General features: G+C 38.1%; 1 protein-coding gene across 1 annotated transcript in view; it reads left to right on the forward strand.

Moving 5' to 3' along the window:
* The window catches only part of THSD7A (thrombospondin type 1 domain containing 7A), a 303860-nt gene that overhangs the window by 132996 nt on the left and 144767 nt on the right, over positions 1–26097 (forward strand). Inside the window, exons 3-4 of the mRNA XM_054726384.1 lie at positions 7568–7816; positions 11224–11405. Of these exons, the coding sequence (XP_054582359.1) occupies positions 7568–7816; positions 11224–11405 (431 nt within the window). The remainder of the gene's footprint in view (positions 1–7567; positions 7817–11223; positions 11406–26097) is intronic.

Consider the following 26097-nt stretch of genomic DNA (forward strand, 5'->3'; position numbering starts at 1 on the left):
AGCTCTATTCTAATCAGGGAAGAATAACCCAACACCTCTGTGACTGCTTAGCTCCTTCTCAGGACAATCACATCCTTAAGTTGCATGCAGCTGTGTGCCTATCCCTGCCGGGTTGCACACCTTTGTATTAGCCTTGTAGGACCCAGGTCACATGTGTAACTCAAACTGTGTTGTGGAGAGGGAGAAGAGCAGGGTCATCCTGGGTGCTGTTCACTAAAGCCACCAGCAGTAGGAATCTGGTACCTTTCCCTTAGGCAGTAATTCAGGATGTCATAGCAAGGAGCTGGGGTACTGTCATCGAGAACTCAAGGATTCTCACTAGGTTCTGAGATGGCAGCACATAAAATGCTAAAGGGCCAGTGGCAGCTATTCTATGCATTTGGCAAGTTGTGTAACATTTTTGGGTCATAGTTATTACCTCATCTATAAAATTGAGGAGTCAGTTGAGGGTATGATCTTGGATTCCTTTCAGTCATAGCGGTGCTTCCTGGATTAACAACTTCAACACCCGCCTGTGTTTTTGTATATTGCTTTGGTTCGGGAAGTTTATAACCCTGTAAATTATAATATTATTAAATCTATGAATTTGTTGCATTTGATTATAAATCCAGTATGCATAGTAGCTATTCTGAGCAAATAGTGAAATGTAATGCCTATGAAACCATTAAATCAATGATTATGGTTGTTAATATTAATGAAATTGATCAACAATATTTATTACCTTGTAAACATTTAATGTACAGTCATTATTTTTTCAAGTGATATAACAGGTCTCCTGTCTGAATACACAGTTACCCATTAATATTAGAATGAATATACTCTGAAGGATAGCCTTATTAATCAGTTATAAAATACGTAGCACAATAAAATAACATATTGTAGTCAATCCTCCCACCCCGAAATGAAAATCTATATATTTAAAAGTGCCATCTGCATATATTTAATGCATTATCTTTCTCCGCTTAAAATAGAAATCAGATCGATTTCTTTTATTGCACAATAAATGTTGATTTAGGTAGGTCTTCCCTAACACTTGAAGCAGACTGCAATAAAAGAAAAGTGTGTCTTATCTTTCCAAATTCTCATAGTTTTAACAACTATGTCCTATTGAGGTTGAAATGTGAGGTTCTTTCATATCTATGTTTATTACGAGTCTATATCAAAGTTCAATTTATAACTTGAAACACCCTATGTATTATTAGAAGATGTCAAATAGGTATTTAAAAAGGGAATCTGCCCTCTCTTTTTATTAATCTCCCTTAAGCATCCTCTTCTATCTAGCTTTTGTAATTCAACAAGAGAGATTTCCAATGAAATTTAATTTTCAGCAAAGGGGAATAACTTTGAGATGTATATTGGAACATTGTGAAAAAAATGATGAGATAAAAATATAGCTAACAATGGGGCAGTTTTTCATTAAGTTGAACAAATATTCTAGCATGAATTCCCATATAGCTATAAGGACTTTGCATTTTTCCTGTTTATTGCAATTTATCTAAAGATGTTGATTTTCAAGTCCTATTTCTGACTCTCGATTTCCTCCCTGAGCCTTTTGAAACCTTTAAGAATGCATTATAGAATGGCAAATAGAGTTATTGCCATTTAAATGATGAAGCTTTCCTCTTTCTCTAAGTGTAGAAAGAACTAAGCAAACTGTTCTTCATCCTACAGACTGCATATCTCAAGAGTTTATTAAAGACTTTTTGATTCATGGATAGAATATTTTAAAGTACTATTTCTCAAGAACTCTTTATGTCTTCCAATTTAAAGCCTCTTCTACAGTTTTATTACTCATAAAATACCCTTGACTATCTTCAATGCTACATTGACAATGATTTCTTCCTATTTGGTTATCTACATGATGAAATTTATCAATTGAAAGTATGTTGTCTATGCCTTGCCCAGTATTGAGGCAAATTAAACAAATGGATAAATAAAATAAAAGGCTGCAAGATTTGAAGTATAAAGTTCAATAGGGGAGAAATAGTATCGCACATGCAGAAATTAGAGATGAACAAGAGACAGTAAATAATCAAGTGTTCCTTTCTGTGTCCGAGGAGATAAAAGTTTAGGTTAAGGGAGAATTTAGGTGGCTTCCAGAGAAGAAAGTTAATGCTGAAAGTTAGATTCAAATTTTTAAGTTTATTTGTCTGGTCTTTGCCATCGTCTTCATGCCTAACATTTATAGGAATTGACAATTTAATCAATCATGACTATGGAATAAAGCCTCCATAAAAGCCCAGAAGGTCTGGGTTTAGAGAGCTTCCGTATTGGTGAACATGTGGAGGTTGGGGGAGTGTCACACCTGGAAAGGACATGGAAGTGACAAACTTCTTCTTACACACATTGTCCAATGCATCGTTTCCATCTAGCGGTTCCTGACTTATATATTCCTTTCTAATGAACTGGTGATTCAGTAAGTAAAATGCTTATGTTTGTCTGAGTTCTGTGAGCTCCTCTAGCAAATTAACGGAACCCAAAGAGAGAAACGAGAACCTTTGAGTTATAGCTAGTCGGTCAGAAGCACAGGTGACAATCTGGGCTTGCAACTGGCATCTGAAGTGTGTGCTGGGCAGTCTGATAGGACTGAACCCTTAACCTGTGGAACCTGATGATACCGCTGGGTAAAGTGTGTCAGAATCAAGTTGGTTTCTGGAACAACTTGCTATTGTCCGAGAATTGCTTGTTGGTGCTGGGAACCTCCTCTGCTTCAACACACACACAAATTCTCTCTCTCTCTCTCTCTCTCTCTCTCTCTCTCTCTCTCTCTCTCTCACACACACACACACACACACACACACACACACACTGAAATTGGGCACAGAACCCAAAATAACCCCTAAAATATCCATGTAGTTATGTTTTTATTTATTTATTTGTTTAGTTGATGTTTTAAAAACAGAGGCAAAAAATCCTTCATGCTAAAAAATATCTCTGATGAAAAGAATTGCCAGAATGATCCATGCCACGTAGCGCGGTTTTAGAAGTCTGGCAGGTAGTTTTTTACCCAGTCTCGGGAAGTTATCTAGAGTTTTCACTCGGGTGGCTTTGGGATGGTGCCATGAATCTCCATTCTGGTCCGTTGCCTGAACAGCACGGGTGATAAGGAAACAGCTGCCTGTAAGCATTTGCTGCGTGAAAGGGTAGAAAATGTAGGCACCAGCCCTTCCAGGGAGGCCTCACGGCTGTAGCAGTTTATCCCATTACCAGATACGTGCCGTGCTGATAGCCCACATTCAGCTGTTGACCGGCAGCGTGGCCCTCAGCTGTAATAGGGAGCATATGATCACTCCAGCTGGCAGGTGACACCATCTGGCAATGTTCCCCGGCAGCTCAACAAAAGATTTTCAAATATCAAAGCAAGGGGAAAGACCTCTGCCTTTTTTTTTTTTTTTAAGTGGTTTGACTGTGCATGCATTTTGCTTCCAAAAGAATTATTGCTTCTAACTTGATGAATTCTGTGAAGGAAAGGGCACACTCAGAGAATGAAATTAGCTGAAAAATTGGTTCACTGCTCATTTACATTGATAAATAAATGGTAACTTATAGGAAATTAAATTTGTGTTTAAAAAGGACTGCAACTTGAATGTAGTTAAAGCTTGGGAAGGTTTGTTGGAGCTTTTTGTTAAAGATTCCATCTGAAAACACAAGCCTATAAGAAATTAGACTGGTTAGGTTATGAAAACATAAGAGTCGTAAATTTTATTGGAGAAAGGGACCTTAGTGATCTTTTAGGAAAATGTGATTTCACCAGGTAGAAAAGCTATGGGGCAGAGTAATTGTCACCAGGTTAGAGTCATGCAACTCAAGAGTGGCAGCTTGGGAAAGTCGGGGGGCTCTTGACTCTGAGTGCTGAAGTCATCGTTTTCTAACTTGCTACAGATTGGGGACTCATTAAAACTGGGCAGTCCTCTGGGCCCATTCACTTTTTTCATTGAAAAAGTAAACAGTAGATTAGTAGGAAAAAAATAAATATATCTGAGCATTATATTCTTTTATTAATTGCTGAGTATAATTTTAACATTAAATCTGTTCATATGTACACATAAGATATGGGACCATAGAAATGGCTGCCAATTGGCTGATGGCTCTCAGTACCTTATCAGTCACGTATCAGTATATGCAAAAAATGCATCTACCTCAAAAAGCATGTCTTTTTTTTTTCTGAAATAGTCACTAGAGTTACAGTAATACTCTATATGTGGTTTAAGCCCCATTACCCTTATATTTTGCTGACCATGATTAAGACAACCACTTTCATTCTTAAAAAAAATGTGTGATCATGCTGTCATAACAGAGTATCAAGCCCACACATATATTTTGCTTTATATAAACAAAATGAAAATTTAATCTTCTCTGAACACCAAATTGTGTTCATTTATATAAAATTTGGGGGTGCTTATTGATATTATGAAAAGGTTTAGGGTAATGTCCTCTATATAAGCAATCTTCCTGTAACATGAATAATGTTATTGAATTGGTTTGTACCTTTACAGAAAGAAAAGAAATGTTCTTTAATTCAATCAGATTATAAGTGTTTATTATTGACTTATTCTGTAGGAGCTAAAAGAAACAGATTGCTAAGGATCCTGTTTATAGATAATATGTTCTTAAGTGCCCAAATGATTTCTATTTATGAAAAAATCATATGAGCTCATCACCCTCTATAGGCCTCATGAAGAAGCTAGGAATTGAGCTGGGTTTGGGGGTTACCACAGGTTAGCTGGCTCATGAATCATCCAGTACCACCAGTGTGGTGCATCTCAAGCTATCTATGTTAAAGGATCAGATTCTGGCTGATTTTTATTTTTGTGTTTATTTAATTTCCTACAGCTCCAACAACATGGTTGTACTGTGTATGTCTAGCATGTAGCTCATGCCATACGCATCTCACCGTGGAATTCAACATGAACAAAACTGGCCTATATAATGGTCAGTGAATTATGTCCACTGGTCATGCACTTGAGTGTGGCAGACTTCAAATTGCTGTAAAAATGCCTCAGCATTTACTTTCAGTTCTGTGCTTAGCTTGTTACACACCCCTCACCAACAGTTGCTCTCATCTATGGACCACATTTTGAGTAGCCCTGCGCTAGTGGTACTTCCTGTACTACAAAGGCAGAAAACTATAACATACAACAAAGTGTGCAAAGTTGCTTACAGCCAGGTTTCTGGATCTGATTTAGACTCCAATAATGTGCTCGATCTGGGCTTGGATTTTAAACTGAAGTCAGAGGAAGGGACAGAAGAACCCATTTAACAGGGAAGTTAGTGCCAGAAATGTGGCTTCTTGTTGCCACCAAAGAAGCTTTCCGGTCAGAGAAATGGTGACGTGATTCTGAGGGCTGGAAGCTGGAGGCTTGGCTTGGAAGCCTTTCCCTCCAGCCTATCCAGTTATCGTATAAACCACCTAATATCTGATATTAAATTTCTTTTTGTGTGATTTAGTCGGTTCCCGTTATCTGAAAGAAATAAGGCTGCACTGATAAAGATCCATTTGCCAATTGTAATTATTGGGTGGCTTTATATTTTTCGACTGGTTAGCAGTTAGCTCTAGACCAGCATTCTCCAACCTCATTGTGCATATGGATCACCTGGGAATGTGAAAATACTGGTTCTTATTCAGTAGGATAGCCTGGGGGGGTCTGAGATTGTGTGAGTCTATCAAGCTTCCACCGACCAACCAACAAGCACAGCGCATGCCTTTGACTTCCCAGAGGGTCATGTTCTCGTGAAAATCGTAATGAACTAGAATAGATAGTTCCCCTAAGCTCTATCGTGTCAACTTTTTGCATGGCCAGAATGAAGGAGAGAATGGTTAGAGAATGGCAGCTGAATAATTTAGCAACCATGGATGATTTGGTGAACTTATTTAGTTTCACTAACAATAAAAAAAATGAAGTTAATAAATATCACAGTGCTCATGGGCCTACCAAGGTTCACTGTAAGGCCATGTGTGAATTATGCAAGCCTAAAATGAGCCCCAGTATGTGAGCGCTCAGCTACTCTTGGGGCCTTAGCTTTTGTCCTCTAATATGCTCATGGTTTCTAAAAGTATAGAAGTCGTCCGGAACTTGACCAAACCCTGAACCTTCTTTCTGGGTCTACCTACTGGGTTCTTCCCTCTCTTGGATACATCCTGGGTACGTCCATTTTAAATCTCATGAAGGATAGGACATGTATCCAAGAGGAAATTAAATAGGAAGAATTTTGTAAGAGAAGAAACATAGAGGTTATCATTTGGACATTATTTTGCCTAATTTCATGGATAAGCTCACAAGTATAAGTGTGAAAACTTGCTTATCACAGAAGAAGTTTTGCTCAATGGTTAGTGCTATATCTAATGCACTGTTAATACCCAGTACATGATATCTGAGTAAAAATGGGATTTTAGTCCTCTCTGTGGTTATAAGAAAAACAGATCTGACTCACAAGGCCCTTTGACCACCACTCGCACTTCATCCTACTTCCCAGACATCTCAACTCAGACAAATTGACTTTGATGCTTCTAGCTGTCTCCTAAGAGTGCAATTTTTGTACACATGCCAGTAAAATTAAGAGCACTGAATGTGAGCTAGCACATTAAAATGGACCTGCCTCTGTATGGTTGATTACCATAGTTAAATATAGCACCTGAATGACAAGCAGAACTATCAGGGCATTCTCCCATTGGAACAAATGGCTCTGTCATGGCGACAGACTGCCTGTGTCTCATAAACATGCATTATTGGTTACTGAGAATGGGCAAGAGTTCAACTGAGAATCAACACAAGGCCTTTCATTTCCAGGAGTCTTCTCAAAGTGCATATGCCCATTCATAACATCATCTTCATCTTCATATATAGACATTACAATTTAAAATCCAACATTCCTGTAATTCAGGAAGGCATAGATAGATTAGAGTTCAAACATAAATACTTTTCAATAAATATTAGACATATATTTACTGGATATATCTATAGTAATATAGATATAAATGGATTCTATTTCTAAAGCTTACGATATATTTAATTAAGATATCCGTATGTATACTGTGTATTAAAGTGTGAACTGGAAAAGTTGATTTATTTGAATAAACATGCATTACAATTATAAGTGACAACTAACGTTTCAAATGATATTAATGATAATGTTAAGCAAACTACTTTTTCTATTTAAAACCATATTGCATTGAGTTGGCCAGGCATGTTTATTTAAATCACTAGACAGAATGAAAATTATCATATGGTAACAGTTCCTGGTTCCTCATTCTCTAAATTAAAACAAATCTGGAATGAGGGAAATGAACAATATGGTAAACTTCGTTTCAGCTAATTTTGCTTAGTCCCTTTATTTTCTATTTCCCATGAATGGTTTAACAACTCTTACAAAAATAGGAGGAAATGCAAACATTAGCTTTGGGTCTAACTGCTTTTACACATCATAAATGTTGATGTATTTGCAATGACATTAGAATTCCACCTCCAAGTGGACATAAACACGTCCAGGCTGATTTCACTGTGGAACGCAGAAGACCGAGTTCATAACGGCCTGTGTGTGTGATGAGAATATCAATGCTCTTTTGCAGCTTGTGCCAGCAGGAGAAGTTGCCAGTGACCTTCCAGTCCTGTGTGATCACCAAAGAGTGCCAGGTGTCGGAGTGGTCCGAGTGGAGCCCCTGCTCAAAAACGTGCCACGATACGGTGTCCCCTAAAGGCACGCGTGTGAGGACACGGACCATCAGGCAGTTTCCTATTGGCAGCGAGGAGGAGTGTCCAGAACTTGAGGCAACAGAACCCTGCATGTCTCCAGGAGAGGCAGCGGCCCCCTGTGCCACGTGAGTAAATAAGGCTGCAGCCTCGGCTGCCGTCTCGGCCCACACTGCATGTCTGCTCAGCTGTTTAATTCCAGCTGAAGAGGAGGTTGAGAAAGAGTGATTTTTACAAATTTTAAGTGGGGGGAAAAATGTCTCTTTACAAACACTTTCCTAAAAAAATGATTTTGCCCAATAAAAGTGTCATTAGCAAGCTGTATTTTCAAATCTCCATGAGGGCTAGACTTTTAGCAGCGATCCTCTGTTTATATATTTTCTATAACAGGTATTGGCAAACTTATTCTTCAAAGAGGAAGAGGGCAGCTCTGTCTGGTTTGGCTCAGTGGATAGAGTGTCAGCCTCCGGACTGAAAGGTCCCAGGTTCGATTCCGGTCAAGGGCATGTACCTTGGTTGCGGGCACATCCCCAGTAGGAGGTGTGCAGGAGGAAGCTGATCGATGTTTCTCTCTCATTGATGTTTCTAGCTCTCTATTCCTCTCCCTTCCTCTCTGTAAAAAATCAATAAAATATATTTTTTTTAAAAAAAGGAAGAGTGCAAATGTATTAGGCTTTATGAGCCAAAGAGATGCAACTCTATCTCTGGAACTACAGATAATATGTAAACGGGTGTGGATATGTTCCAATAAAACTTTATTTATAAGAGTAGAAGACAAGTTGGATCTGGTTGTCAGGCGATACAAGCTCCATCCTATAAGGTAAAATAAGAAAGTCCTATTAAAATTCAGTACTACATATAACAAATCCTATTGAATAGAATAAAATACATAAAAATAATAAGACTTGAAGCTCCTTGAGGACAAAGATTGTGCCTATTCACTTTTTTAAAAACTGAGATGCATATAACTTGAGGCCTGACACACAGTAAGTGCCTAATAAATGTTCATTGAGTTCAGATAAATTCTGAAATATTTGGCACTATAACCTTTTTCTTTTTGTCATTAAAAATATGATTTCCAAGACATTACTGTGAATCATCTTCACAATAAATACATTTCAGCTTAGTCTGAATATAGACTACTTAGAATATTTATAAAAACCAACTTTGAGAATCTTAGTTTCTCGGTAGATATATACAAGCGTCATTAGATTTTCCTCTGGAATAGTGCAAACATTTAAAGAACATGAACTTCCTGAACCAGGGAGGAGGAAAATACTACTCCTACTCCTGCTTCTAAGAAGAATAACACTATCAAGGATAGTGACGGTTTGTATGAGACCTTCATTCCTGCAGCACTTTGGGATCCTCCCTTCTCCCCCGATGTAACAAGTGACTGGAAACCCCAGAGAGCTTCCTGCCTGTCTCCTGCGCCAGCCCCACTGACGCATATGCTCCTCTTCACGTAATAGGCTCCAGGAATTTGCCTGGATCTCCAGCCGGAGTATTTGTCTCCTATGAATTTCTTTTAGTTTTTGTCTCAAGCTAGGTGTTTTATTCTTTCTCTTCTCAGATATTCAAGCACCATTAACAAAATAAATATATATTCTGAGTCTCTTTATCTCCCCCCACCCCCTGCTTTTGGGAGAATAACATTTTTAGAATGTGTCACCAATTTACTCCTCTCCCTCCCCCCCATTGATTTCAGAGAGGAAAGAAGAGGGAGAGAGAGATGGAAACATCAGTGATGAGAGAGAACCATGGATCGGCTGCCTCCTGCACACCTCCCCACTAGAGACGAAGCCCGCAACCCAGGCATGTGCCCTGAATGGGAATCGAACCATGACTTTCTGGTTCATAGGTTGATGTTCAACCACTGAGTCACACCGGCTGGACACCAATTTACATTATTGGAAATGTATTCCTTTCCTAGGACTCCTTAGGTGACCTAAATTGAGACTGCATTCTATAAAAATGCAAAGTGTTAATTTAACTCCCCTGATGAATGATTTGTTTGGTTTTACTTTTCTCACACCCCTGCCTGCCGCCTTCTACACTTTGCCCAAGGCATCAGTTATCCATGTTTTTAGAATTAACCTGAATGCTGTACTTCCTTTATAAACATGTGTCAAGAGTGTTACTGCTTGATGCTCCTGTCCTGCACCTCTGTTAAGCCATGAACCCTCACTTACGAAAATGAAAAAGGGTCACGAAAGTCAGCTCTCCTGTCATGAAACTTTCCCACTGACAAAGCAGAGCATGGAGATCAGACATCTGAGAGCCCATTTAATCTCTCCTTCTAATCGAGATGAGCATTAGCACATCCATTTGTACCTTTGCTGGCTGTTAATCTGATTAGTAGGGGAGCATCTTGGTTAAAGTGACACAAAGTGCCACATGAGCCATTTTCTTTGTGCTTTTAGACGATCCGTTTTCCTTGAGGTGGAGAAATGCCACCACTGCCTATCTTCGTTGGCATCAGGAAATGGTTCCCTGCCTATCTCCTTAAAGCGTGTGCTGGGCTGACAAGCTCCCGACGTTTCTTCCACATCATAATCTTGATTGGAGCTTTAATTTAGAATCACAGATTGTCTTTCCTGTGATCCACTGATTAGAAACGTCAGCTCTTTTCATCATTTATCAGCACTCATCCGGGAAGCTCAGTGCTACAGAAAAACACTCATTCTTTTTTGTTGTTGGTAATCCTCACCCGAGGATATTTTCTCCATTGGTTTCTATTTATTTATTTTTATTGTTTAAAGTATTACATGTTTCCTTTTTCCCCGATTGACACACCATCCCCTTTCCATTGGTTTTAGAGAGAGTAGAGGGAGAGGGGGAGACAGAGAGAGACTGACTCATTTATTGGTTGCCTCCCTCCTGGGCCCCAACCAGTGCCAGGGATCAAGCCTACAACTGAGGTGTGTGCCCTTGACTAGAATTGAACCCTGACCCTTCAGTCCACAGGTTCATGCTCCACCCACTGAACAAAACTGGCTAGGGCAAAAGCACTCATTCTTGACAAGGAAGAGAAACCTCTAAATTGTTGTTATATTTTTTAATCCTAAAGCACAATTATAATTTTGATCTAGTATGAAGAAGCAATTTTCATGCATTTTATTAAAGGCAAAACAAATGTTTGGTTGATCATCACTTGGAATGTTTTTCATTCTTTCTTAGATTCAGTCCTCCTTTGTTTATAAGTATCGAAAAAGAACAAGCCTGAGTTTAGCTTAACTGAACAAAATTTCATGTTTTCAGCATTATGCTCTCTTGTAATAAAATATTTATAAGCAACCTCCAGTGATTGCAATTAAAACAGGATCATCCTAAATTAAACTCCTCCTTAAATGGAGCACTGTTGAGGATAAAGGAGAAGAGATTGAATCTGAATCTGCACTGGAGATAATGGTAGTTTACGATTGCTTCAAGAGGAAAGTGCTTTTTGAATTACTTTTTTAAGGAAAAAAAAAATGAGCAGAGCAGAGTTTTTTCAATAAACATGGCTGCCACTGATGGCGTTTTCTTTATTCAGGTATGGCTGGAGAGCCACAGAGTGGACCGAGTGTCGCGTGGATCCTTTGCTCAGTCAGCAGGACAAGAGGCGAGGCAACCAGACAGCCCTCTGTGGAGGGGGGGTCCAGACCCGAGAGGTGTACTGTGTGCAGACCAATGAAAACCTTTCTTCACACTTACAGACCCACAAGGACAAAGAAGGTAAGCTGTGTTTTCTTCTCAAGGGTCAGGCATGGAGACCGAGCATGGGATGCTGCAGGAATATATATCCAGCCATCTGGGGCATGCATAGCCATATTTCTGTTCACATTATGGTTGCTGACCACTATGGTGAACAATAATCCAAATTTTGGTTGTAACAATTTAATTCAATTCCATCTTTGGTCAGTTCTGATTTGCTGACAGATGTATCATTAAATTTTCTAACTTTAGGCTCTGAGTGAAAATTTAGGAGTAATTATTTACAAAAATAGAATAACAACTAATCTTGTAATTATATGCAAAGAAGTATATATTCTAAAGCCCAAGGTTTTTTTGCTTGGTATAAGAAGTATAACCTGCTTATTAAAAAATCCTCCTTTTTCTATTTATAATGTGGTTGAAAAATATGTTATAGTATTGAGTAAAAATTTCAATTTGAGTTTAAATGAAATCAATACAGAATAAAAACAGAATCAAACTATAGTAAAAACAAAACAAAAAGAAACCTTTAACCCAAAGGTATGACTTATTTTAACCTTTCAATTAAAAATATTTTAGAATATTTTTATTTAAATCTCAGTTTTGGACCAGATATAATAAATGTACAAAAGGATAAGTGATTTTGAGATGGCCAGGGCTAAATGTATATATTGTCATATATTAATATTACTCTGAAATTCTAATCATTATTGGATCAAGTTTATATTCAATTAGTAGCTTTTATGTCCATACAAATATGGATATTTTTAAGCAATGCTGTAAGCTAACCCTCTTACATTTCCCTGAAGGATAGCAGGATCTCTATCACTAATATATTCAACGTATTTTTAGTTAACAACAGAGTTCCAAAAATTTTGTAAGATGGTGAGGATAGAAAGGTCAATACAAATTTTGTGTCAGGAAAATGTTCATGGTCATCATGAGAGCACATAAACAAGCCAATCTATAATAATAAAAGCGTAATATGCTAATTAGACCAGACAGCTGAACGACCTTCCGGACGTCCTTCCGGACAAAGCCAGGGCTATGAGGGCTGAGCCCCTTGCACGAATTTCATGCACTGGGCCTCTAGTAATTAATAATGCAATATGCTATGAGTTATAAATGAGTTTTAGAATAACTGTAGGGGGATCACAGAAACAGAAACCTTCATAGAGGCGGGAAGTGGTACTTGAGCTAAGTGATGAGGAGTATGTGCCATAAAGTTAAATGGGTCGGGAATGCAAGAGGGAACAGCACTAGCACACCATTAAAGAGAAGCAAAAACAAAAGAGAAGTCTTGCCAGAAAAGATGAGTATGTTGTATTTAGCAAGTTGTGGGTATGATGGGGTAGTATTTCCCAGCAAATATGTTGGTTGGAAAGGGTAAAGAATAAAGACCTTAGTTCATATTAACAGAGACCAAAAAAGGGGGCAGGAGATATGCAGAGAATGAATCTGATCAAGAATAACCAGAAAAAAAAGGAAAGAACCAAGAGAAATGGGTGTTTCAAAAAACAAAAGATGACTTCACTGCCTCCCGGAAAAGGAGTGGCACCTGTGACCAGCAATTCATGAGAAACAATCACGGAAGTTTTGCATGTGTAACTTGCAAAATTTAATTGTTTTTTATCCACTAACTTTACATAGCGTGTCAACTCATTTAGGAATCTAGCCTCGGGATACATTTTACTACTAATATATCTTGAAGTTGTAAGGAAGTAGTATAAAACATGTAATGTTAGTACATTAATATTTTCTTGGCCACTTTAATGGCTACGTTTTTAACACTCTTAGGTGGATTTATTATAGCCGTCCTCTCAGAGTAGTATAATTTCATTGCTAGAGGTAGTTCAGAGTTTAGTTTCTGAATGTCAATTATGTCCTGTAGGTTATTACTTTCAAAAGAGCCTTTGGGGTTTGGAATTGGAACTGGATACATTTTTTAAATCATTTTGTTATGGAGTTTCCCTACTGCTGTCAAAACACAGCAAAGTGCCAAAAATAAAAGTCACACCAAAAAGGAAAAAAAAAAAAAGAATATTATTGTAAGATGTATCTTTTGGAGTAGCAAATGCCAAAGCAAAGATCATTGGATATGGAAATAATCAGTTCTTCAGAAATTAATATTTACCATGGAAGCATGTAACATGAATAACTTAGGAATATGTGTCCTTTCATGTCACACAGCAAGACTACTATAATCCTCTTTGGGGAAAAAACCAGTTGATTTTTCCCTAAAAGTTTCAGCTTTTACTTCTCAGAACTTAGACTATATAAGTTCCCCCCCGGAAGCACTTAGCATTTCCCAATAGGAAACTTATTCAATACACCAGCATCCCAAGGACTGTAAATATGTGTGACTGAAGCACAATTTGACTGTGGGATGTGAAGAATGTTCCATGTATCTTCATTCAATAACTATGAAAGAATGAAGGCTTACTTTACGAAGAGAGGGAAATCTCTCAAAATACCTCCCTCCATCAATTCTAAAAAGAAGGTACCGATCTCAAGAAAGTCTGGCTGTGTCACCATGAACAACCTACCCTAGGAGCAATTTATGTTATCCTTCATTTGAAGAACAAAATCCACACTTGTTTTGGCAGATCTATACTACGTGTTCTAGAAAAATTGTTTTCACCTTTAACCAAGCTATTAAAATACATGAACTCAAAATAAAATAACTCAAAAATAAAATTTCTTGATACAAAAATATTGGGAAAAAAAAGACATGAAATTCATATAACTTCCTTTATTATCTTGGCATACCATATTACACAGGTACTGACCACCTTAGCACAATTTAATTCAATTTTCATGGCCTCGGGTGGTGTGAGTCAGTTAACAGTCGTAAAGACAACATTGAATAGAAATACTTAATGTGACCTAGGTAACCCTTCCAGTCCTGACAACTGAGAAGAGATAGCTGAAACACTCGGCCATTTCTGTTCAGCCAGCTGATTAGAGTTCCAGTAGGCTGAAAAGGGTCCAGCTTACGCTGGCATGAAATCTACCCTTATCAGAAAGTGACAGGAAGAAGCCTTGCCCATGGCGAGGTTACTGGGGTAAGCCCTAGAAAGCTGATGAAATGTTGCTGATCATTGGATGCATGAACATAAATTGATTTTTTTTTACAAGCTCCAAGTGAAATGAAAGTAGATTAACTACAGTCACTAAGAATTTCTTCCATTCGAAATAGATTGAACATGTTTTTAAATGAGGGAAACCAAAAGTATTGGTTATAAAGCACCATGGAGCTTGCCATGATTTATATTATAGGACACTGAAGAACATTCTTTGGTAGAAAATATATCTAATAATCCACAGTGAAATCTGGATGAGGTCTGTAGGATTTGAGGTTATTAAGAAAGACAACCTGGATAATGAGCCTGTATGATGACATAGCATGAGATAAACCAGCAGAAAGTTCTGGAGGATCAATGGAAAGATGGATGGAGCGAAAGATGATTGAGCTGTGAATGGATAGACAGAAGGATGAACAAAGAGCTCATGTTTTCCCATGCTCTGCAACAAATTAAGGAGAATAAAAAAAGTCACTATCCCTAAATGAAATAAAAATTCTTTATAGTCTTTGTAGTCTTTTATCTACCATTTCCACAAACTAGCCTACGTTAGTCAAAGCTATTTTGGAAAAAAAAAAAAAAAAAGACTATTCTTACGGTTCTATTTCCATGTTATTTCAGAAAGTAAATATCAGAGTACGCCGAAGGCTAGTGCTTCACCTTTCCTATCCATCACTTTTGAAATTACAGGTAGGTGAGAATATTTTACATGACATCTCAATCAGAAATGTGTATCAGAGATTCTCTACAAATTCTCTGATACAGTGGTAGAAAATATAGTGGTTTATTTCTGTGTTGCTAGAACTATATCAAAGCTGTTCCATAAAATAGAAATGATTTAATGTTTCTTTGATTATCTGTAGCATCATTATATGGATGTAAATTATAGAAAAACATAAAAATATTTTAAAATTTACTTATGTAAAACTATCACTAGGACCCCACAATTATAAAAACAGATATGTAAAGTTTGGTTGTGAACACTTTGTTGAGATAAATTAACGAAGGTATGACTATTTTTCATAATTTATCATATTTTTAAGCACAGTACTTTGTGCTCTACTAATGTCAATATGGTAAACGAAAAAGGAACTAAATCACACAGTGGCTACATTTTAGAAAGAACCTACACTGAGACAGGGAGATGTCAAAAGCACTATAATATAGACAGTCCCTGAATGAACCAGATCCTTCTTGGAAATTAGATCTCTGGATATTTTGTGGGAGAGAAGGGCTGTTACACTATGAAGTTTCTCTGGATCAGTAGAGTACAAAATAGAAAGAGAGATGCCAGGAGGTTTCAGCCACTGGGATAGAAGCTAATAAAAATGTACCTGCTGGGAATTAGATTAGCTGGCCAGTCGTCTACCCTAGACGTCAGTTGGAATTTTTAGTAGAGGAAGAGCTTACTAAAATGAGATACCAGGAAATATTCAATCAAAAAGATACAAAAGAAAAGTATTATGAAGCAGCTTGGACATCATGTAAACATGAAAACAGTACTTATACTACCTTTGATTTGGTCAACATTTAGTAAACATTTGTTATTTGATATGTTTGTTCTCTCATTTGTAAAATAGTTCAGCTTAATTAGTCTGAAGATTATCTCTTGAACATATCAAACACGCTTTCTTTAAAACTTTTTCTATTTCAGCAAGAGTTTATATTTACACCAGCCTGTTCTTTACTACCCCTGAATAAATATTTATTCACACCTCTGAGTTGGAATAGAGGAAACATGATTTAGTTGTTAAATCAAATGACGAGGGTCAAAATTCATGCACTTTATTTCAGGTTGGCCACTCATTTCAGAGAACGTATATTATATCTATATTCTCTCTTCTAATAATACAGATAGCTTTAACATCAATTGAATTTTCATCCTAAGGCTACTTTCAGAAGCACACTAGACAATCAGAAGACCTGGTTTTTATTTCTGAGTGGCCCTGTGCCCTTCTCCACACTACTTAACTTTTATTTGCCTGAAAAGGCCTACTTAATGACTCTGCAATACGGCTGGAAATGGAACAGCAGAATAACTGAATAGCATCCTATATAGAACACCTAGACATGCAGACTACAGTATTGTTTTAAATGCTTTTAAGAGCAGAACTGATGTCTTGAAACTAAATGATTCCCCAAAACAAACCAGGAAAAGTGAACTAATGCTTTCTGTGGTCATCCTTGGGTAGGGATGGTACAGGAAGAGGGTTACACATTAAGGAGACTTGGGGGGAGTGAAGCCCAAAAGGGTCATGACATAAAAGTCTTAGCCAGAGAAAGAGAGCACAGGCAGACATATTGCATTACGCCATCCACCTCAAAGGGTTGTAGCATCAACGAGTGAGCAGAGAAACTCAATTTACCTCTGGAGAAAGATGATCAGAAGCAGGTCAGCTTCAGCCTCGGGCTGGGGCAAAATCAAATCTCTCCTAAGAATTCCCATGATGGGCCTGTACTCACACTAGTTTAAGTTTCAAATTTATGGTACTTACAGGAGTCCAAAGACCACTGAGAAATTAACATAACAAATGATGTCAGGCAAATGGTACCACTGGGTCTCTGACCTAAGCAAAAACAAAAATTCTGAAGAGGGAATCCCTTAACCCAAGCCACAGGATTTCCCCAGATAAACTGCACCATTAAAAATTGCAGACTACACAAGGGAAGGTAATCCATTTTAAACAGGACTTAAAATGCCCAACAAAGAGTAAGGCTAAACTCAAGATTGGGAATATTAGAGATAGCAGATAGAGATCGTAGAATGCATATGCTAAAACTTATTAAAGATGTAAAGGAAAAATTTAAATATTATATGTAATGAGTCACAATGAAAAAACAGATTAAAAAAGAAATAAGTTCTAGAACTAAAAAGTACTTTTGCTGGAAATTCGGTAAATGGAGAGATTAGAGAAATGAAGTTAAACAGTCATTAGTTAACTGAAGATAAATGCAAGGAAATTGATTCAGAATGCAACACTGAAAAAAGAAGTTGAAAATATATGTGAAGGAAACAGTCATGCAGAATTAAATAAGAAGATTCAGAATGAGAGAATCAAGGAAAAGATGAATTTCCTGAACTGATGAAAGACAGGACTGTGCAGAGTCAAGAAGAACAGTTTCAAGAAGGAGAATACTATATGCACATTTAGGCACAATGTAGTGAGATTTCAGCTCATAAAGTGCAAGAACATATTAAAAAGAATTAGAAGTTAAAAATTAACTGCAAAGGAATTAACAAATTAAGAGTGAAATTTTCAACAGCTGCAAAGAAAGCAAAATAATAAAAATGATATATTAAAGGTACTGAGAAGAAAATAACTTTCAACTTAAATTATTTATCCAGCTCCCTATTATTATAAATTGTGGGCAAAATTAAGACACAAGTAGAAGGGTTTACCTCATTGAACCCTCACTGAAAGAGCTGCTAAACAATAATGTTTAGGAAGAAGGAAATTGAACCCAGAAAGAGAAGAATTCAAGATGTGCAAAGAATTTGGAAAACCCTGGGTAAACTATATAACTATAGGTCTGTATGAAGCAGTGCTGATACGTTTCATGAAGTGCTGATACGTTTCATGACTAAACACTAAACAATTAGTTAATGAGCAACATTAACATATAACAGGAGGGAGTGGTAAGGAGTATATTTGGGAAAGGGTAGAGATACTAAAAATACTTATATATAATTAAGTCATTATGCATGTTAAGTATTTAAAAATAATTATTTATGTAATCAATAATTATTAACATATAATTATATAATCATAAGAGCATAATCAGTTATTAATAATTAAATTATATATACTTAATAATCTAACAGAGGAAATAAAAGGGACTCAATAAAATTCAATTGATTCAATAAGAGGTACTGTATAAGAGAAAAACACTTTTTCTTACAGATGACCTAATTAATAAATAAAAAAGAATAAAAATTTAGAAATATGTGTTTTAAATGTCAAAATTTATTTCAGAAAATCATTTTAAAAAATCATTGCTACATCTATGAAACCAGCCGGCTGTATTGTTAGTGTTTACAGTGATCAAAGAGTTTGCATCACTCAGTCTGAACATTCCCCACGGCTGGCAAATACATAACACGCTAACAGACCACACACATTGCATTTTCCAGGCAGAGCCCTCTTCACATACAACGTACCAATGAAGATTTTATTTTCTCAAGGAAATAATGTGAGATTGCCTGAAGTTGTATATGTACACAATGCTAAAACTATTTGGAAGATTGAATGGTTAGATTGGTTAAATGGCATCTGATAGAAAATTTTCTTGAATGATAAAAAATGACCAAACTTTTCCTCAGTGTATTTAGAGCAAAGGTTAATCTCCACAAACATAACACATAATAAAAAATTATATTGCCAAATTGGTACTATTCAATGAAGCATGAAAATGATTGCAAACTTAAAGCAGAAGGAGAAAATTCTGAAACATCTGAAAATTCATGAGTATTTCAAACCTTATCTCCCTTCCTATTCTAGTTATTTTTCCAGTTTGCTAAAGGGAAAGATGAATGACATTGGCATTATTACCTAGCCAAAGGTAATAAAGACAAAGGAATTGTTACCTAGAGAAGATAATAAAATTCATTATGTGTGTTGATGTCTTGGAAAAAATCATACATGATGTGTTGATAAAATAACTGAATCACATTAGACTAATAAGGATAACACATTGGATAATAATCTTATGACACAAAAAGATATTAATAGGCTAAAAACAGTGGAATTTCTCCCACAATGTGAAGTCTAATGAAATACAAATACCTACATGTGTCCCGAGTGCCCACTCTGAAAGAAAGTCATAGTAACAATGAGGAGGATGATATAGTGATGGTGACAATGTTGATGGCATTTATAAGGCACTATGTTAATTACTTGGTTGCTGTGAAAATTAAATGCTTAATGTGGGAAACAACCAGTTGGAATCAATGACTTCTTGTTAAACTCATTCTGTGTCTGTAATCACACGTGTTCCTCTCCTGCACATCACTCACAATCTGATGAATGAAGTGCTGCAGATTTGGATATCTCACTTGGTATTCCATCATTAACTCAATAAGTATTTATTGAACAACTGTTAGGTTGCATCACTCATTTAGATGGTGAAGGTAGAATGTTTAAGAAAGCAGACTTGATCCATGTCCTCTGGGAGCAGCTTGTATTTATGGCTTTGTTACTGGGGGTTCAGGACTAACCCTTCCCAAGGCGGATATGGAGAGACTTCCCCAGACATCCCAGTTTGGGGCTCTTCTGTGAAGCCCTGGAAGCACACTATAATCCACGGTTCATCCTTAGTAAAGAACCCGCACCCTTACTCAGTGGGTGAATTATTTTTCTGGAAAGCACATACCCTCAAAATGCAGTGTAAGAATCACCTGGATGATTTAAGGAAATGCAAAACTTCCAGGATGTTATCCATTGAGATTGTGATGCTATAGTTCTGGAATGGGTACAGGAATCTCTGTCCTTTTGATAGGCACCATCTATAATAATAAAAGCCTAAGTGACCATCGCAACCAAATGGATGACCGAACAGGCTGTGTGGGTCAACTAGGCCATCAGGGGGGTTAGTGAGGGGTGACCAAACGACTGAGCAGCAGGCTGTGTGTGGTGACCAGGCCAGCAGGGGGGTTAGTGAGGGGTGACCAAACAACCGAACAGCAGGCTGCTTGGGGTGTCCAGGCCCACAGGGGTGGCAGTTGGGGGTGACCAGGCTGGCGAGGGGGGCAGTAAGGGACGGGGGGGCAGTAAGGGGCGACCAGGCTGGCAGGGGGGCAGTTAGGGGCGACCAGGCAGGCAGGCAGGTGAGCCAGTGGTCCCGGATTATGAGAGGGATGTCTGACTGCCGGTTTAGGCCCGATCCCCAGGACATCCCCTGAGGGGTCCCGGATTGGAGAGGGTGCAGGATGGGCTGAGGGGACACCCCCCCCCTCCCCACTCCCCATGCACGAATTTCGTGCACTGGGCCTCTAGTTGTTATTCTAATCAGGAGTTGATTTTACTGTAAGGCTCAGGAGAGTCCCCTTAAAGGGCTCTTTGCAAAACTTTGGGAGAGACTGGGATAGGGACAGGGAAGTCCATGTTTTCTGAGCCCAAGGCTTATGCAATTTAGGGGCCCCTTATTGTTACACACACACACACACACACACAACACACACCCAAAAAAAAAAAAAATCGTTAAGATCTCTGCCAGGGTCTCTGAAGGAGCCTGTGAATGTGAAATATTCTGAACCTTAAGCTTCATGGGGGCATCTCAATAAATCTGTCCCAAATTCTCACACAGATTGTGGCCTCTTTTAAAGCCAAAGACAATCCCTACTTTAAGATGAAAAGCAGAAGCACAGACATTTCTGCCCTGAAAAGGCCTGTTCCCCACAGTTCTGGAGGTAAGACTGTGGACAACAGAGTGCCTGGGAAAAGTCACTATACGTCTTCCGAGTGATCAGCAATGTCAGTTCTAATATCGGTTTTATTTGTACTCACTGAGCCCCGCTTTTAGGTTCCAGAGCTGCGAGTCTTTAGAAAGCCATTATACCTTGCTAGTCATTAAGCTAGGAAATTGGAGAGGAAGGACACCTAACACTCACAGATACTGTTTCATCTTGCTTCATACCTGTAACGCAAGACAGACAGAAGCCATCGCTGTTAGTTAACGACCTTCCATTAATGAAAGAAGAATGGGGGATAAAATGTCACAAAACCTGACACCGTGGAGTGGCTGTAGTATGTGTGATTTTTGTAACCCTTAAGCACTGATTTCATCGCGTCGGTTATGGATGAGTGATGGCACCAGGAGGGATTTTGAAATGAGCACTCAGGGATGCGCACTGGTGAGTGAATAGCATTTTTTCCACGGCACACTCCTGCTATCTGAGAATGTAAAAGGAATGGTTTGTGGCTGCCTGTTCCCTGCCTTGCTGATGATTGCTCAACAGGGAGTAGCTACTCTCACCAGTGTTAACAGAGGAGTACAAACTACATTGTGGAACTCATTAATATTTATTCCTTCTAAAAGCAATGGGCAATAAAGAGGGAAATAAACCAGGGAGAATAGCAATGGGAAAGGAAGCCATGACAACAGATTTGTCTTGGAAAGGTTGCGCCATTTGTACAACAAAAAATGCACTAACAATTCAAGGATCCATGTTATTACTAGTATATTATTAGTCTGGAATCCACTAAAAATGCTTGTTATTGGGTGAACTAATCTGTGAAAAAAAATATGTACAGTAAACACAATTCAAGAATTCAAAGTAGCCACCCATATTCTGGTATTATATGCATTTGATGTGCCTCCTCACTATGTCACATTTTCAGTAATAAACAAAGCTGTACAGTATCAGAGCCTGTGTTGCATCTGCCTATGGACACAAACCTTCTCTAACCGAAGCATCACCTCCGTTCATCAGAGACCAGTGACATCGCTGGTCCTTTGCTTCTGCTGCTCCTCCATTTTCTGCTTTGGAATGCTTCCAGCATTATCTCAGCTCTCCACATATCTCTGCCTGTTTCAAATAATCCCTTTTACACTGTGAGACCTCAATAATCTTTCTTCATCCAAAGCCTATAACCTTCTTATACTATGTTACACAGTTTACCATGGGATTACATAGAGTTCTATTCTTTTACAAGTACCTCATGAATATTCAGACCAACTCCCCAGGATTTTAAGCTTTGAGGAGGCCATAGCATCTTCCCCTCCTGAACTTTATTATTATCCATCATTCTTAGCATAGGTCTGGGTACATTTTCTAATTGTGTCATTTAGAAGTATCTTTAAGAAAGACAGAGAAAGCCCTTCAATATGAGAACGTTGACTTCCTAGACATCTATAATTAGTAGTATTTCCTTTCAGATTAATCTATCTGCCGCACTAACTTCATTTTTTCCTCCTGTGCTTTCCTTTCCTCTGCAAAGGCTTAATGACATAACATATGTAAAACATCTTAGCAGAAGGCCTTTCATTAATATATGCCAAATGAACGGTAATTGCTTTTGTTTACTTTTCTGGTTAAATTGAGAAAAAGGGAGGAATTTGTAAGATAATAGTTTTACTCCAAATCTTCCGCACATTGGAAAGACATAATTGTATGCTGGCCTTGCTAGCTGAGAAAAATGGAGGATGTATAATTCATGGAGTCTCTTTACAATGTCCCAAGATCCTACCGTGTGCTTGCGTTATATCTGAAATTGCTCCTTTCTTGGAAAAGGCAGACTTGCTCTGCATTACTCCAGAGTAGGGAGAAACAGAACTCATTTTGCTTCTGTAGTTATGGGAGACAGAACCTTTTCAGCTCCCCTTACTTTGTGATGCTGAATCAATGAGAAGTCTAAGTAGCATCTATTGCCAAAGGATTCTTGCAACAGCCCTGGGATTGTTCGGTTGCTCTAAAGAAGAATACTTTTGCCATTGAAATGCTCCACCTGAGAATGCCACACTGGTCCATCTGCCCCTTACATTACACAGGACTCTGGGCATCTAAAACCACATTGGTTAGGCAGCATTATGCCTTGGAGACCTTAGCTCTTTTTTACAAAGCAATATTAATGAATAGATGCAGAGAAAAGAATTGTTAGAAAAGAGTCTTATTTTTTTGTTTTTTGTTTTTGTTTTTTAACAGTTTCTCCGCTAGGTCTGGTTAGGAAGAGTTGGCTCTATTAAGTTCATACTCCATTGGGAATCCCAGGAGTACTTGGAGAATAAAAAGTCATGTTCTTCACTAAGAAAGCTGTCAATCTATTTCTCACTGTCTTCCAAAAACCCATAGCAAGTGGGTAAAAGTAAAGAAACTAACATGTTGCGACAGGTAGTGTTTTCTCATTAATACATGACTAAATGGAGAATAAGAGAATCATTTTCCCAGACATACTGAGACAATAAATGTCAGAGGACAGACTCAAAGCCAGTGTTTTGACTCCAAAGTTTATTCTATCCAGTCATACCACTACTGCTCTCTGAACTTGCTTCAGAGTATATAACTGAGTGGCTGTCAACAACTTTATAAAAATCATTGGAAGTAAGTGCATTATATCCAATTACCTTATGATATGCTGTTGCAAAAATAAATGAAAATGGCATAGAGATCTGCCTCTTATAACAGAAAATGGAAGGAAATTAAGCATAGTTTAAGAGCTTTTTAGAATTCAACTCAAGTTCATTCCCTGAGATAGTTCTTAAGGTCAAAGTGGAGTCTTGTCAATGGTTATTTGAACCAGTCTGATGTTGAATCATATGAAATTCATATTTTTGTAGGTCAAGAGCTATTGATTAGTGGCAATTTTGTATGGTTCAACTGAATAGGGACAGCTACTGTGTTGTATCAAGTCACCTGGTATTAACTACACTCCACCCGAGGCTTTTCACTGTCAGAATCAAGCCCGCAGCTACTGGCTATGAATTAATTGTAGTCACTGTTTCCATGTGAACAATATGCACTGGTGGTGTATGTGGTGTGCTTTCTAGAGGGAAGTTATTGTCTTCTATAAAAATATGTAGATTTCCCCTTACTACATACTTTTTATGGAATGGTAACTCAGATCTGATGGCTTGAGAGTGACTTGAATTCATTAAGCAGTTTTGACTCTATGTGCCCTTAGAAAATAAATCTGCATTCAATGGTGTGATTTTTAATACTTACCTATGTCCCACTTTGATTTATGGAAATGCATACCATAAAGGGAAATACAGTGAATTTAAGGATAAATGGATGAGGAATATGGGGCAAAGAAAAAATGCTGGTAGAACGAGAACACCAACCCAATAATGAATATAATAAAGGTAATGTACAAAATGTGTGTCATAAAAGCCTTTGAATTTCTTGATATAGGACCACAAGTTTTGACTCAACTAGCCAATGCAAAGAGGCACTCTACATTAATTATGAAACTCACACTGTCCATTAGGCAGGAGAAACCAGTTGTAAAGGAGAAGCACAACAATTTCTGGGTTTAGGTTCAGAAAGAAAATTCACAAGTAGTCCTTCATAGAGAGGAAACTGTAACTATGCTGAATTACAATCTCATTCACCTCTTTACAATAAATACCACAATGAATTGTATAAGGAAGCTTTTGGTTTTTGCAGTTTTCTTCAATGTAGGCCACTAGCATAAACATGAAAATGTAACTCAGGAAAAGCAAATTAGTGGGGGTTAATATGATACAGTACAGATTTATAGGTCTCTGCTAAGCGTGATAACCCGGGGACAGAGTTTGGAATATCTAAATGAATGGATGTACAGCTTTGCCCTCAGGCAACTCTCCTCAGAGCTTTGATAGATACTGGGAGGCAGAGAGTTCCCTTACATCCCCTGACACAAGGATCGGGAGTACTGCTATTTTGGTTTCTATTCAGTTGCAGTTAAATGCAGAGACACATTTTCCAGCCATCATCTAGGTGAGGATAGGATTAGCATCCTTAAAAGAAAATCGAAAGGCTTGACAAAGACATAAACTTGAATAAAATACTATCCCACTTGGAACCGGGAGACGAGTCCAGGCCTAACTAGATGCAGGGCAGAGAAAAGGCTTAGGCACAGATACAGGGAAATCAAAGGCCCGTGCATCCTTCCATAGCTCATAGCCCATAGCAAAAATCTGAAACGGATGCAAGAGATAACCAGCTTCAACTAAAAGTCATCCCTTAGAAGAACCAATTTAATTTTCTGGTATCTTCTTCAAGATAAAATGACTTTCAAGTCTAAATCTATGGAACTAATTGAGTTAGTTAACTTGAAGTAACAATGATAATAATGAGGAGCATTAGGAAGATGATACATAAACAATACATGTGAGACACTTTTATGTTTCTTTGCTTATTAGACCCTCACTACAAGCCTATGGAGTAAGTACTATTATATAATATTGAGGTACAGAGAAGTTAAATAATTTTATGAAAGCATTTAGCTAGTAAATATCATAACCAGAAATGTGAATCAGAAAGTCTAGCTCCTCAGCCTGTGTCCTTAATCATAGATTAGGGTTATTAACTGTAAGCCAGTTTGATGTTGAGGAAAAGCTGTCTCCTGTCTAAGTGGTTTTAGAATATGTGCTTTTCTTGTAAATAATAAATACATCTCAGGGCCAATGGTCTGTTAATATTATCCCCATTGAATGACAACAAAACTATTCATGTATGATGATGCTCATGCTTCTTTTTTATATATCAGAAAATCTTGTATTCATTTATTTGTTCAGCCAGTATTTACTGAGAGCCTTCTATTCTAGGTGCTCTTCTAAATGTTGAAAATAGAGAAGTGAACAACACAGACAAGATCCCTGCTATCACAGAGTTTACACTTTAACTAGAGGCCCAGTGCATGATTGAATCATGCACCTGTAGGGTCCCCTACACGCTTTCGCTTTCGATCGCGGGGGAGCTGGGTGCCTGTCTGCTGGTGCACCAGGCCTTTCGGAAGCCTTCTCCATGCTGAAGGCTTCCGAAAGGCCTGGTGCCAGAGCGGACAGGCACCCAGCTCCCCCGCTTTTGATGGTCGGCGGCGGGACGTGAGCTCACTGCCCTAGAGGCCCCTTCTGTTCCGCAGCACAGCCATGGCGCAGACGCTGAGCTCGCGCCTCCGCTGGCGATGAGAGCTCAGCGTCCCGCTGGCCCA

This window comes from Eptesicus fuscus, chromosome 14, assembly GCF_027574615.1.
Source record: "Eptesicus fuscus isolate TK198812 chromosome 14, DD_ASM_mEF_20220401, whole genome shotgun sequence".
In the NCBI taxonomy this organism is placed as follows: Eukaryota; Metazoa; Chordata; class Mammalia; order Chiroptera; family Vespertilionidae; genus Eptesicus; species Eptesicus fuscus.